The 13,307-nt window shown below is 45.8% G+C and overlaps 1 protein-coding gene across 1 annotated transcript; it reads left to right on the top strand.

Annotated features, from left to right (window-relative positions):
- The first annotated feature begins 1,791 nt into the window (after positions 1 to 1,791).
- Positions 1,792 to 11,780, top strand: LOC128329753 (vomeronasal type-2 receptor 26-like). The gene is made up of 6 exons (XM_053261377.1): positions 1,792 to 1,943; positions 3,978 to 4,176; positions 6,823 to 7,683; positions 7,893 to 8,120; positions 8,522 to 8,648; positions 10,882 to 11,780. Exons 3-6 carry the CDS (start codon positions 6,847 to 6,849, stop codon positions 11,778 to 11,780), a joined length of 2,091 nt encoding a protein of 696 aa, XP_053117352.1. The 5' UTR covers positions 1,792 to 1,943; positions 3,978 to 4,176; positions 6,823 to 6,846.
- The last annotated feature ends 1,527 nt before the right edge of the window (positions 11,781 to 13,307 follow it).

Here is a 13,307-nt window from a genome sequence, read left to right as displayed (position 1 = left end):
GATAGCTCATCTGCCATGTGGTCAGTGTCCAGCGGCTACACACGCAGCACAACCCACCTGGGCTTTGCTGCATGGGAGAGGTAGGCCATGCTACCCGAAGCAGGTGTCCCCTTGAGGGACAGGAAAGTAGCATGCATCCCACTACCGCTGGTCTACAGATCTGTAGTGAAGTGCATGCTGGTGTCAGGTGCTGCTGACTCCAGCAGCCCTAACATGACCTCCCCGCATGCCCGGTACAGATAGGGCACCACCTGCCTGATAAAGGTGGTGTATGAGGGAATCTGGTAGTCGGGAGCAAGCAGTTGAAGCAGTGGTTGGAATGGCTGGTCGTCCAGAGCCATCATCTCCCCGATGGTCCAGGTGCCCATTTGCCCACAAAGTGCACCCACTGCACAACTGGCAACTTCCCATGCTTAAAAGTTGGAGCATGTGGCTTGCTGCTGCTAGTCAGGGTCACACCAGGTGGCCTAGCACTGCCAGCACAAACAAGGAACCTCAGATGATTACCTTTCCTCATCTTCACCAACGTCCCAAGAAATGAAGCTGTGATTAATGTTTGAAACAAAGCTGTGAATGTGATGTCCAGGCTTAGCTATGGAGGCCTCTCTGAATGTTATTTATTTATTTATTTTGTGTAAACCCTGAACAGCTTGGTGCAGGTAAGCAAAATATTTGGTGATTTAAGAAAGTATGTTATGATTCTATTGCAAAGCAAGTACCAGAGACAGGGTCTGACATCCAGACTAATGAAGACTTTGTGCAAAGGTTTTGTGCAACTGCAAGGCTTTTAGGCTAACTATTTACGCAAAGTCTGGAGGCTGCATTCACACTAGTAGTTTGCACCAGTCCAACGAGAAGATCATGCGCATGATCAAAAGCATTGGGCACAAGGAGGGCTGGAGGGTGGGATGCAAGAGCCTGCCTGCCTTCTCCCACATGATTGGAGCCACTCCCAGGCTCCACAGTGCTGCACGTCCACATGACCAGTTTGCAAGCACTCTGAGAGCAGCAAGGGGGAAATGCAGGCTGTGTCCGCCTGCATTCCTCAATGCACTCTGCAAGGAAATACATGGAGGATTTCCCCACTCTGTGGATGCTCAGGCTGCTGGGTTTGCGCCCTCCTCCCTCACTTTTAGCCTGGGTTTCAAACCTGGGCTACCTGGCTGAGGAGTGCTGGGATCGGGCCTGATCCCAGTGCTTGTCATGACCAGCCCTACCTGGGTAGGGCTGTGCTAGCTCAGGTAGAGCTGGATGTGAGAATGACCTCAAGGTGTGCAATCTGTGGCACACCTCATATGTTTCGCAGGGGACTTGTGCACAAGAGTGCTAAAGTGCAGTTACAAAAATCCCAGTGAATTTGTGTGGCTATGCCATCTTCTTAAACTGGTGCGGCTTTGTTCATTAGGCAAGCTCCGTAAACATGTTTTCTCCTACAATACCATAGAGGATCTGTAGCTCAGAAGAGATGATGATCAAATTAACAATTATTATTTCACATTATTTTCCAAGTCCCAAAGGAGTAGCAGTGGCCACTTGCAAAATCACAGGTCAAGACTGCAGGCTGCTGCTAACGCCCCCTGTGTCATTCATAGCCAGGGCTATAACCATGCTGTAGAACAGTGTAGGCTTGGAATCACCTGAGAAGCACTGAGCATACAACTCAGCAATGCTCAAATGACAAGGGAACACTGAGGCTGTTGTTTAAAGTGAAGATTTTCCTGCAAGATGTCAGCATTTACTGTGTTGGTTTTGATGCTGCTCCCTCAAGTTGCCTGCATGGTTCCCCTCAGTAAATGCCTCCTCGATGACCCTCTTCCTTTTTTCCACAAGTATTATCAGGCAGGAGATCTCATCATTGCTGGCATCCTTTCTCAGATCTACATATTTTCAAATACAATAACCTTTGAGAAGCATCCATCTCAGGAACTCTTGGAAGAACGCTTGTATGGAGGTTTTTTCTCTCTGTCTTTCTTTCTATCTTCCTGTTTCCCAAATATATTCCATATATATTTGGGACATTGAAATATATAAAACATGTGTAAATTTATTCATTTATTCATTTATAAGTACAAGTTGGGAAGTCCCTAATTTACAAATGGGTTGTATTCCCAAAGTTTGTTTGTTTGGTCAGTTGTTCTCACGAGCGGGCAGGGAGCCCTGGGTGGCCGGATTGGCCACCCACACGATGGCTGGCCCCGTGACAGAGCCGGAGAGGGGTGGGGGGAGTGGGGGCCACGCAGCCCCTGCAAGCCCTAGTATGCCCTGCGCGAGTGCCAACTCTACTCATGAGTAGGTCTACTCATGAGTAGGTGAGGTGCAAAGGCACGGCGCGGCTACTCATGATCCTAAAAAGCAGGTTTGCTGGAGCACTTGCTCCGCAAACCTGCTTTTTAGCAGGGGTTCTCGAGCGGGTTACCCACTCAAGAACCACCGGTCTAGGCTGCGAGCCTGGTGGTTCTTATGGTCAACAAAAATCGGGCTAGCCTCTAGCCTCGTGAGAATCACCCCATGGAATTGATTTAACTTGGTATTAGCTTCAAAGCACATTTTCCAGGATGACTGGAACGGTGACTTACTTCATGGGTTGACTTTAGTTTCACTCAGTTAGTGGAAAATGACTGGTGTTTTATGCATTTTTGCACCAGTCCAAGAAGAACGTTTTGGGCGGTATAAAAATATGTAAATAAAATAAATATATAAATAAAATAAATTTTGGGATCTGATATGTCAAGCCATTTTCTGTAGGAAACATTAACCATGGTTTCCTGGTTTCCTAAGAATTTCCTTGTAATATAGAAAAAGTAGAGTACAACATTTCGCATTTTATTTAGCAGGAACAACTTTGTCCATTCTGCTTCAGGCTTTTGGGGAAAACTTGGGTACCTGATAGTAAAGGTAGTACTTGAGATTCCAGATACCAAAATGCAGCTTTATATGTATGGTATTCCTTTAATCTTTCATTCATAACAGCCCCCCTTGCTTTGCTTCTGACAGAATTGGCAGGATGTTGGCTCACAATAATAGATTAGAAATAATTTGATCTATAACAACCTCCCCATTCCCTAGTAGATTCAGGACCAGGTCTCACGATCCATGAGACCCAGTTTGGGGCACTGTGTGCTGGCTCAGAGATGGAGCCGGTGGGGACTGGGGAGCTCAGGGGCTGTGCAGTCCCCGGAAGCCCCAGTATGCCCTGCGCGAGCACGCAGGGCATACCGAGGAGACCCCCGGAGCTGGGGAGTGGCTTTTTGCCTCCCCTCCGGGGTCTACTCATGAGTAGGCATGGCGCGAAGCCGCACCGTGGCTACTCACGATTTAAAAAAACAGGTTTGAAGAGTGTTCACTCCACAAACCTGGTTTTTGGGCAGGGGTTCTTGAACGGTTTACCCGCTCCAGAACCACCGAGCTCGCAGCCGAGGGAATAGCCCCTCAGTCTCTCTGTGCTCACTAATAGGAAATATCCTTAGGTTTGATAGGTAATGTCCAGAATGAGTTGTATCTTAGCCTCTGGTACAAGGAAACCTTAGGATTCAATGCAGTATCCTTAGATTATGAAATATATCATGGGTTTATGCAGAATTACTAAGTATACCATGCGGTCTGACTATTAGACAGGTATATCAACTGGAGACTTAAAAACATATCAATACCACCACCACCAACAGAAATATGTGTATATGTAGGTGTGCAGACATGCACAAATGTTCAGGCTAGTGAACAAACACATTTTTTCACACTTAGCTTGTCTGTGGGCATAGCATTTATTTTAGTGCACCATATATATTATATATTTAGAATTAATGTTGTGAATGTTATTGCCCAAACAAAATACATTATGATACACCATGTCATGCTTATGCCAGGTTCCTGACTCAAAACTACGAGCACATCCTGGCCTTGGTATATGCTGTAAAGGAGATAAATGAACATCCCCAGCTCTTACCCAATGCCACCGTGGGTTTTGACATCTATAATAGCCATTTCAGTGAAAGCTGGACCTATCTTGCTTCAGTAGAACTTCTCTTCAAAATGGGCAGATTCATCCATTATTACAACAGATTCATCCCTAATTACAAGTGTGGCATGGAAAATATTCCAGTAGCAGTGATTGGGGGACCCAACTCTTATGTCTGTCTCCATATGGCAACCATTCTGTGTATATACAAGATTCCATAGGTAAAATGTATGCATAAAGTACGGGAGTAAAACAAGCCCCGAAGAATTTCTTGCCTTTGGGGTGTGGTTTCTCATTTGTAAATTAAAAGGTTCATGATACAAAATGGTCAAATCTTGATCAAGGAAGAGAAACAAAGAAAATTCTTTTGGTTTATTTGATCTTTGAAAGAAAAAGACAGAGAGGCTTTTGTCACGATCCGTGAGAAGAGCCTGGGGAGGGTTTGCAAGGAGAGCGGGCTAAGCCCACTCTCCCACAGATTAGCAGTAGTCTGCTCTGGGTGGCCACAGTGGCTGCCCATACGACTGCTGGCTCCATCACGGAGCCAGCAGGGGCTGGGGATTTCAGGGGCCACGCAGCCCCCGGAGGCTCCAGTATGTCCTGCACGAGCGCGCAGGGCATACTGGAGAGACCCCTGAGCTGGGAGGCTGCTTTTGAGCCTCTCGGTTGGGAGTCTCTTCATGAGTAGCCCGGCGGTTCTAATGGTCAGGTGAAATCGGGCTAGGTTCCCCTAGCCTGATTTTGCCTGATCATGGGGATAGCCTCCAACTATTCCTTTATTCATGGTCTCAGCCAGAGATATAAGCTTAGCACTTGTCCATGTTCACTATCAAACAGAAGGTCTATTTACATGACTGTGCACACAGTCAGTCAGTCGAGTGGGCAGGTGGTGCGGGAGGCAGGGTTCAACCTACCTTTCTGTGGACAACCACTCACAGCCCCAAAGTGTGCAAGCCACAATACCCACATGACCAGTGCTGCCAGGAGCAGCATGGATGAGTCTCTCCACTGCTCCCTGCAGCATGGGTAAAGAGAGGCTGGGTCCCGTCATCCCAGCTTCTGGAGATCCCCCAATGCACCACACAACATGCATGATGCATTGGGGGATTCCCGCAAGAGGTGGGCACTCTAGGAGCTGCCTCTGTGTGTGGCTGGGCTGGAAGCAGCCTGGCAAATCACCCAGGTTAAGGGAGTGGAGTGATTGCTGTTGTGCTTTTATGCCTTGTGATTTCTGCTTCTCATTTTGTTGTTCTGTGATTTTTTTAAAAAATGTTTGATCTTTCTTTGTTATATATCACTTTGGCTTTCAAGGTGAAATGGTGGTATAGAATGATTTCATAATTCATAATGAATGGTTATTGCTTCTGCCCCTTTTCTGGGTGAGCAGGCACTCACCAGAAAGATCAGTAGCACTCACAAGACTGCTGCTTCTTATTCAAGGCTGCACCCCTGGCTGTGTTGAGGGAAGTCTGTATCTTCTTTAATTGTCCCCTGAGCCCCATAGTTCTGAGTTGGCAAGACAAGCAACTCCCCAAAGGGCCCATTCCCAGACACCCACCCCCACCCTCCAATTCCAATTCTCTGTCAAGGGTCTGAAAAACAAGCCCTGATTAGAAGTCGAAGGAGTGGATAGAACTAACTGGGCTGAAACTAACAACATGAAATGCAACAGAAACAAATGCAAAATTCTGTACTTGGGCCACAAAAATGCCCCACCAAGTTCACAGGCATGACATGGAGGCTATTTTGACGATCAGCAAAAATCAGTCTAGTCTCCGCTAGCCTGATTTTTGCCAATCATCCGAAGCACTGGGCTCGGCTGCAAGCCCGGTGGTTCTGGAGCGGGTACCCCACTCAAGAACCCCTGCCCCTATACCAGGTTTGTGGAGCGAGCACTCCGCAAAGCTGGTTTTTAAAATCATGAGTAGCAGAAGCGCGGCTTCACACCATGCCTACTCGCAAGTAGACCCCCGGAGGGGAAGCGAAAAGCCACCTCCCAGGTTCACGCAGGGCATACTGGGGCTTCCAGGGGCCTTGCGGCCCCCGGGCTCCCCAGCCCCCGCCAGCTCCGTCTCGGAGCCGATAATTGTGTGGGCAGCCGATCCAGCTGCTCGGGGCTCCCTCCCTGCTCATGAGTTGGAAGAGCGGGCTTAGCCCGCTCTTCCTGCTCAGTGCCCCAAACCGGGTCTCACGGATGATGAGACCCAGTCCATGGATTCACATACTTTCCTAAACCCTACCTTGAAAGAAGCACATTTGAAAGGCATATTATGATTGTAGTGAATGCCAAGAGGCTGAGAGGCATGTGAGAGGACTCTACAAATACATGAAGGGCTCTAACACAGAAGAGGGCAAATTTGTGCAACAACTGTCAGGGACATATTGCTGGATGGCCAAGAGCATTTCATAGGGAAGGGGAGACTGGCCAAAATTGCCCCCAGAGTAAAGTGCTACTTAATCTAGAAAGCAGGAGCTGCACAGATGCTTCCTTTGCTGCATAGGTACAGCATTAGTCAGGATGTCATCCAGAGTTTATTAGGGATGTGCATGAATCTCACTCAAATCAATTCAAATTCGAATCTAACTCAAATTAATTTGAGTTCAAAAACATTTTATAGAGTGGAGATTTGTTCAAATCAATTTGATTTTGCCCAAAGTCGAATCGAATTCTGTCAACTTTGACTGAATTTGATTTGACTTTCAGCAAATTAGAATAGAATCAAGCAAATCTCCACTCTATTCAATGTTTTTGAACACAAATTGATTCGTTAGATTAGAATTCAATTTATTTGAGTGATATTCATGCACATCCCTAGAGTTTATTTTGAAACAATGTCTTCACCACTCCAATTTAAAATTATCTTTAGCTCATATATGGGTCTGTCCCAGTGATGAATAGCAAAGCAGTTGGAGATTTTTTCCACCAGATGTTCCCAAATGAGGCTCATCAATACACAGGAATTCTCCACTTACTGTTGCACTTTGCATGGACTTGGATTGGGATGATTTCTCAGAGTGAAGATAATACAGAGAAATTTATAGAGAATGTGGTTTCCATGTTTTCGCAACACCATATCTGCTTTGACTTCTTAGAAAGATTCCCAAAGCAAACTTTTTCCAGTCACATCACTGAAATGGTGCAAGACGGGTTTAAAACAATGGATGTTGTTATGGGGAGCACAGCCAACGTGGTGCTCGTATATGGTGAAATTCAGAGTATGATGACATTGAGAATAATGTACAATTTTGCAGCATTTGAAGATTTACCAATGATGGCCAAGGCTAAAGTCTGGATTATGACAGCCCAGACAGATTTCACATCATTCCCCTTTCAAAAGGATTGGGACATAGATTTTCTTCATGGCATGATATCATTTGCAGTACACTCCGAGGAGCATTTTGGATTCCAGAAATTTCTTCAGATCAGAAACCCAGTTTCAGAAAAACAAGATGGCTTTATCAGGGTCTTTTGGGAAAATGCATTCAACTGTTTCTTCCCCAAAGCTGGGGTAGACAAGGCAGATGAAGAAATATGTACTGGGGAGGAGAAGCTTGAGACTCTTCCTCGGTCTGTTTTTGAAATGCGTATGACTGGCCACATCTACAGCATCTACAATGCTGTCTATGCCATAGCACATGCTTTGCATGCCATGCATTGCTCAAAATTCAATCAAACAGTGAAGGAAAATGGACGACGACAAAAATGTTTGAATCGACAAATGTGGCAGGTAATGTGAGCAGTAATACCGGGCCTGAGCATTGTAATGAGCTTAATTATATGACTAGATGCTATTACTGTGCTTAATGCTAAGACTACATTAAGAAAAGGCAGTTAGGCCATTAATCACAATGCTCAAGTAAGAAAGGTTACTGCACTGTTAGATATTTGCATCTTTTTCTGCATCCTTCTGATTTCCATTTTATCCTTTCTGTGCAGCTCCAGCACTTTTTGAGGAGTGTCACATTTAACAACAGTGCTGGGGAAATGATTTCCTTTGACAAAAATGGGGAATTAATAGGTGGATTTGATATTATCAACTGGGTCACTTTTCCAAACCAATCCTTCCTGAGAGTCAAAATTGGAAATGTAGACCCACTCGCTCCTCCGAATAACAGGTTTACTTTTCATGATGATGCTACTGTGTGGCCAATCAGATTTAACCAGGTAGGTGCCATGGACATTTATGTCATTTATTTTATATAAAATATATAAGCTGATTACAGGCCATAATGTGCAAAGCAGGAAAAAAAAGGTAGAGTTAAGAAGGGATAAATGCAATATAACACAGTAAGGTCCCCTCCCCCAAAGAAACAAAAGCGGGGGACCCAAACCCTTAATTATGTCTTTGTTGTAGATTTCACCCCAGATCTGAAAATTTTCTTCAGACCTAGGAGCCAGTGCAAAAATTTGTGAGCCAATAGACACTTGACAAAATTACGAGATGCAGTGATGCATTGTGGGGGAAGGGTTAAATCAGCTTTTAGTCAGCTTTTTCTGTTTATCAATAATGAGGAATATTTTATGTTGGAAAGAAACCCCATTCTCCACATTTCCTTTATGCACAGGTACTGCCTCTTTCTGTATGTAATGACCATTGCCATTGTGGTTATAGTAAGGCCAAGAAGGAAGGGGAGCCATTTTGCTGCTATGATTGCCTTCCGTGCCCAAAAGGGAAGATTACAAACCAGGAGGGTAAGATAAATTGTGTATAGTGGCTGACATGCTGGCTAAATTACTCAGCAGTATTACCCAGGAGTTGCTCTAAAGGATACTAAATTTCAATAGGGCTTCCTCTAGTAAATTTCATCAGGATGTCAGGCACTGGGGCTATTCACACATGCAGGCAAAACTGGGCTAAGGAAGCCCAGCCCACTTTTGCTGGTGCTTATGAACCACCAGGAGGTGCAAAGTTCGCAGTTGTGGCACGGTGGCAAATGTGCTTAGGTAGCCCGTTGCTTATCCAAGGTTTTGGGCATGAGGGCGCCCAGAAACTGAGCTAACTAATCATGTGTAGGTGCCATGCAGCTCTGCACAGCACCTACACACAAGTAGCCTCCCATCCTGCATTGGGAGGCTCTCCGTAATGCACCGCACACATGCATGGTACATCATGTGAGTTCTAGGGTCCCCCCGGCCCCCAAACCTCCTGGCTGCTGGTAGCAGCCGGCGAACATTGGAGAAAGTGATCTGCTTGTCCAGCCAGAAGGATCATCTGCAGAGGCAGTAAGCATTTTGAGGCTTTCTCGCCTCACCCCTTTTAAGCCCTTTCTCCAACCATAAGGAATGGTTCACTTTGTAATAATAGTATTCGCTGTCATCCAGCATGAGTATATCAGGGTGGCAGTCGTTTCTTATAAAATAGATGGAGGCGGGTCTCATGATCAGTGGGACCTGCTTTTGCCGGGTTTGCGGAGAAAGCGGGCTAAGCCCGCTCTCCCCGCAGACAACTGGGCAGACCTGACTGAGCAGCCAGATCAGCCTCCCACACAACTGCCGGCTCCGTGATGGAGCCGGCAGGGGCTGGGGAGTTCGGGGGCAAGTGCGCAGGGCATACTGGAGAGACCCCCAAGCCGGGAGGCTGCTTTTAAGCCTCCCAGCCGGGGGTCTACAAGTGAGTCGCCGTGCTGTGGAGCCGGGCTGTGTCTACCCATGATCCCAAAAACCAGGTTTGAGGAGAACTCGCTCCACAAACCCGGTTTAAGGGATGGGCTACTTGAGCGGCTTACCCGCTCAGGAACCATGGGGCTTGCAGCCCCAACCCCTGGACCTCTCCAGTGAGCAGCAGCCACCCACGGGAGTGCCCAACCAACGCTGCCGCTTGTCTGGGTGGCCAATCTAGCTACCCAGCAATAAGCAACTGTTCATGTGCAGAGAGAGTGGGCTAGGCCCACTCTCCCTGCAAAACCCTCAACTAATTGTGTGAAGCACCTCAATGTTTTAGTGTCATTGCAGGAAAAAGCTCCAATGAAGGGGTTTAAAAACAACAACAACAACAACAACACCCAACCTCTGTATCAGGAATGGAGGGTATACTGTGAGGCTATTCACATGATGGGACAAAATTGGGCTAGCCTCTGCTAGCCCAATTATCAGATTGTGTGAGCCACTGGACTCGGTTTCGAGCCCGGTGGTTCCTGAGCGGGTAACCCGCTCAAGTAGCCTGCCCCTTAAACTGGATTTATGGAGCGAGCACTCTGAAAACCCTTCTTTAAAAATTGTGAGTAGCCATGGTGTGGCTCTGCGGTGCAGCTACTCATGAGTAGACCCCAGTCAGGAGGCTTAAAAGCAGCCTCCCGGCTTGGGGGTATCTCCAGTATGCCCTGCATACTCAGACAGAGCTTCTGGGGGCTTCTGGGGGCTGCGGGGCCCCCATCATCCCAGCCCCTACCAGCTCCATCATGGAGCCAGCAGTTGTGTGGGTAGCTGATCTGTCCACCCAGGGCTGCCACTCTGCTTGTCTGCGGGGAGAGTGGGCTTAGCCCTCTCTCCCTGCTTACCTTTACAAACGGGTCTCACTGATCGTAAGACCCGGCTGTGTAAGTATGTATCATTAGAAGAAGTATCTATCATTATGGAAAGTATGTATCAGTTAAGAGGTCTGAGGATGATCCCTACCCCAGATGTAAGTGGGTACCCCAATGTATTCTCAGATATGCGGAGGGCAATAATTTTTTGATAGGGCATGTACAAGGGTCAATGTGGGAAGTGCAGTGTTAATCATCACTTGCAGCAACGTATCCACTCCGTCAGAAGAAGCCTAGTGATATAGAAAGGTCTGTGGATAAGTGGAAATTTGTATTCAGTTCCTTTACCTGTTTTTGTAAAATGAAGCTGAGAAGTATTTGCCTTTCCCGATTCCAATGTGACTGTCACAATCCAGTATGCATGTACCTTTTATGAACATAAAACATATATTCTTTTTCAGACATGGATGACTGTTTCCAGTGTGTAGAAGATCATTATCCAAACAACAACCAAGTTTTGTGCCTTCCAAAAGTTATCACCTTCTTGTCCTATAAAGAACCTCTAGGAACCAGTTTGGCTGCTTCTGCTCTTTCCTTTTCTTTCATCACAGCTTCGGTTTTTGGGATCTTCATTAAGCACCAGGACACTCCCATTGTCAAAGCCAACAACCGGAACCTCACCTACATGCTCCTCATCTCCCTCCTGCTCTGCTTCCTTTGTCCCTTGCTCTTCATAGGCCAACCTGAGAAGCTATCATGCCTCTTTCGACAAACTGCATTTGGCATCATCTTCTCCATGGCAGTTTCTTGCATTCTGGCCAAAACCATCATTGTGGTTCTAGCCTTCATGGCTACTAAACCAGGGTCCAGGATGAGGAAATGGGTGGGGAAAAGACTGGAAATCTTCATTGTTCTTTCCTGTTGCCTCATTCAGACACTGATATGTACTGCATGGCTGACAATCTCTCCCCCTTTCCCAGATGTTGACATGCATTCAATGAATGAAGCAATTGTCCTGGAATGTAATGAGGGTTCACCTCTCATGTTCTACTGTGTCTTGGGCTTTTTGGGCTTCCTGGCTGTTGTCAGCTTCACTGTGGCTTTTCTAGCTAGGAAGCTACCTGACAGTTTTAACGAAGCCAAATTTATTACTTTCAGCATGTTGGTTTTCTGTAGTGTTTGGTTGTCATTTATTCCAACCTATCTTAGTACCAAAGGAAAATACATGGTGGCTGTTGAGATCTTCTCCATCTTAGCCTCTGGTGCTGGGATACTAGGTTGCATCTTTTCCCCCAAATGCTACATTATTGTGGTGAGGCCTGATCTGAATAAAAAAGACAAGTTAATGAGAAACAAATAAGCAATGAATTTATGGATCCATCCAAATTTAGCAATGGGTAAGTTTCAATGTATCCAAAGGGACTTAATCTTGTCCTAATTACTACTTGTAATCTTGTCACAATTGCTAATTTAGCTAGATCATTGCTGAGATTTTTACTATAGTATTTATCCTTTCATTAGACTGTAAATATAATGCATGTTGGCTTGTATATCTTTGCCAATGGGAGTAGAGAATCCAACAGATTAGAAAACTTGGAAGGAATAGACTCCACCAAAAAATCATTGTAGCTGGTAATGTCGCCTACAAATGCCATTTAATTAAGCATATTGCTGAGGACAGGCAAACTGCAATAACAATTTTTGTACTGCATGGCTAACAGTAAAACTACTCCCACGAGCAGTAGAAAGTGGGCTAAGGGAGCCTAGCCTGCCTTATCCCCCCCCCCTTAAATTAGGTTAATGGAGTGAGCGTTCCATTAACCTCATTTTTTTGGTCATGTGCCACTGCAGTGCGTGGTGACACATGAGTAGTCCCCCAACCGGGAGGATGCAGCCAACCTCCTGGTCTTAAAGGTCTCTCCAGAATGCACCGTGTGCTCACACGGGGCATCCTGGAATTTCTGGGGTCTGAGCAGCCCCGGATCTCCGCAGCCCCCACCAGCTCCGTAATGGAGCCAATGGTCATGTGGGCAGCTGATTTGGCCACCCAGGGCTTGGAGGCTGCTTGACTGAGTGGAGAGTGGGCAAAGCTCACTCTCCTTGCAGACCCACAAGAAGCTTTTCTCACTAATCGTGAGAAGAGCTTCAATGTCCCCCCTTTTCCCAGATGTTGACATGCACTCAATGAATGAAGCAAATGTACTGGAATGTAATAAAAGTTCAACTACCATGTTTTACTGTGTCCTGGGATTCATGGGCTTCTTGAGTATTGTCATTTCACTGTGGCTCTTCTAGGCAGAAAGTTACCTGACAGTTTTAATGAAGCCAGGTTCATCACCTTCAGGATGTTAATTTTCTGCAGTGTCTGGTTGTCATTTATTCCAAACTACCTAAGTACCAAAGGGAAATTCACTGTGGCTGTTGAGATTTTCTCCAGCTTGGACTCTGGTATTGGGTTACTGGGTTGCGTATTTTCTCCTAAATACTACATTATTTTGGTGAGCCCTTGTTTGAACAAAAAAGCTAATAAGAATTAAATAAGTAGAGTCTAGGAGGAGAGCAACTGGTCCTATCCATCCCCAACACAGCATTCCTCCAGTGGCTGTTGTTGGAGTCTAGCTTACATTTCTTTTTTTAGATTGTGAGACCTTTGGGGACATGGTAGCCATTTTATTTATTTATTTTTATTTATTTAAACCTCTTTGGGAATTTTTGTTCAAAACCAGTATATAAATATTCATCATATTCATATTCATAATTGTATTCGTCTATGACTTGGGTCTTGCTAGAGTAATTTGCATTCAAAAAGAGTAATTCGTCTTTACACAACTGGATCTGTGCTTGTATTTTGGATCTGTGCATGGAATTTATTCCCTCATTAGACTTT

The sequence above is a fragment of the Hemicordylus capensis genome, chromosome 6 (assembly GCF_027244095.1).
Source record: "Hemicordylus capensis ecotype Gifberg chromosome 6, rHemCap1.1.pri, whole genome shotgun sequence".
NCBI lineage: Eukaryota > Metazoa > Chordata > Lepidosauria > Squamata > Cordylidae > Hemicordylus > Hemicordylus capensis.
Note: the sequence above shows the minus strand (reverse complement) of the source record. Positions and strands in the feature narration are given on the sequence as shown.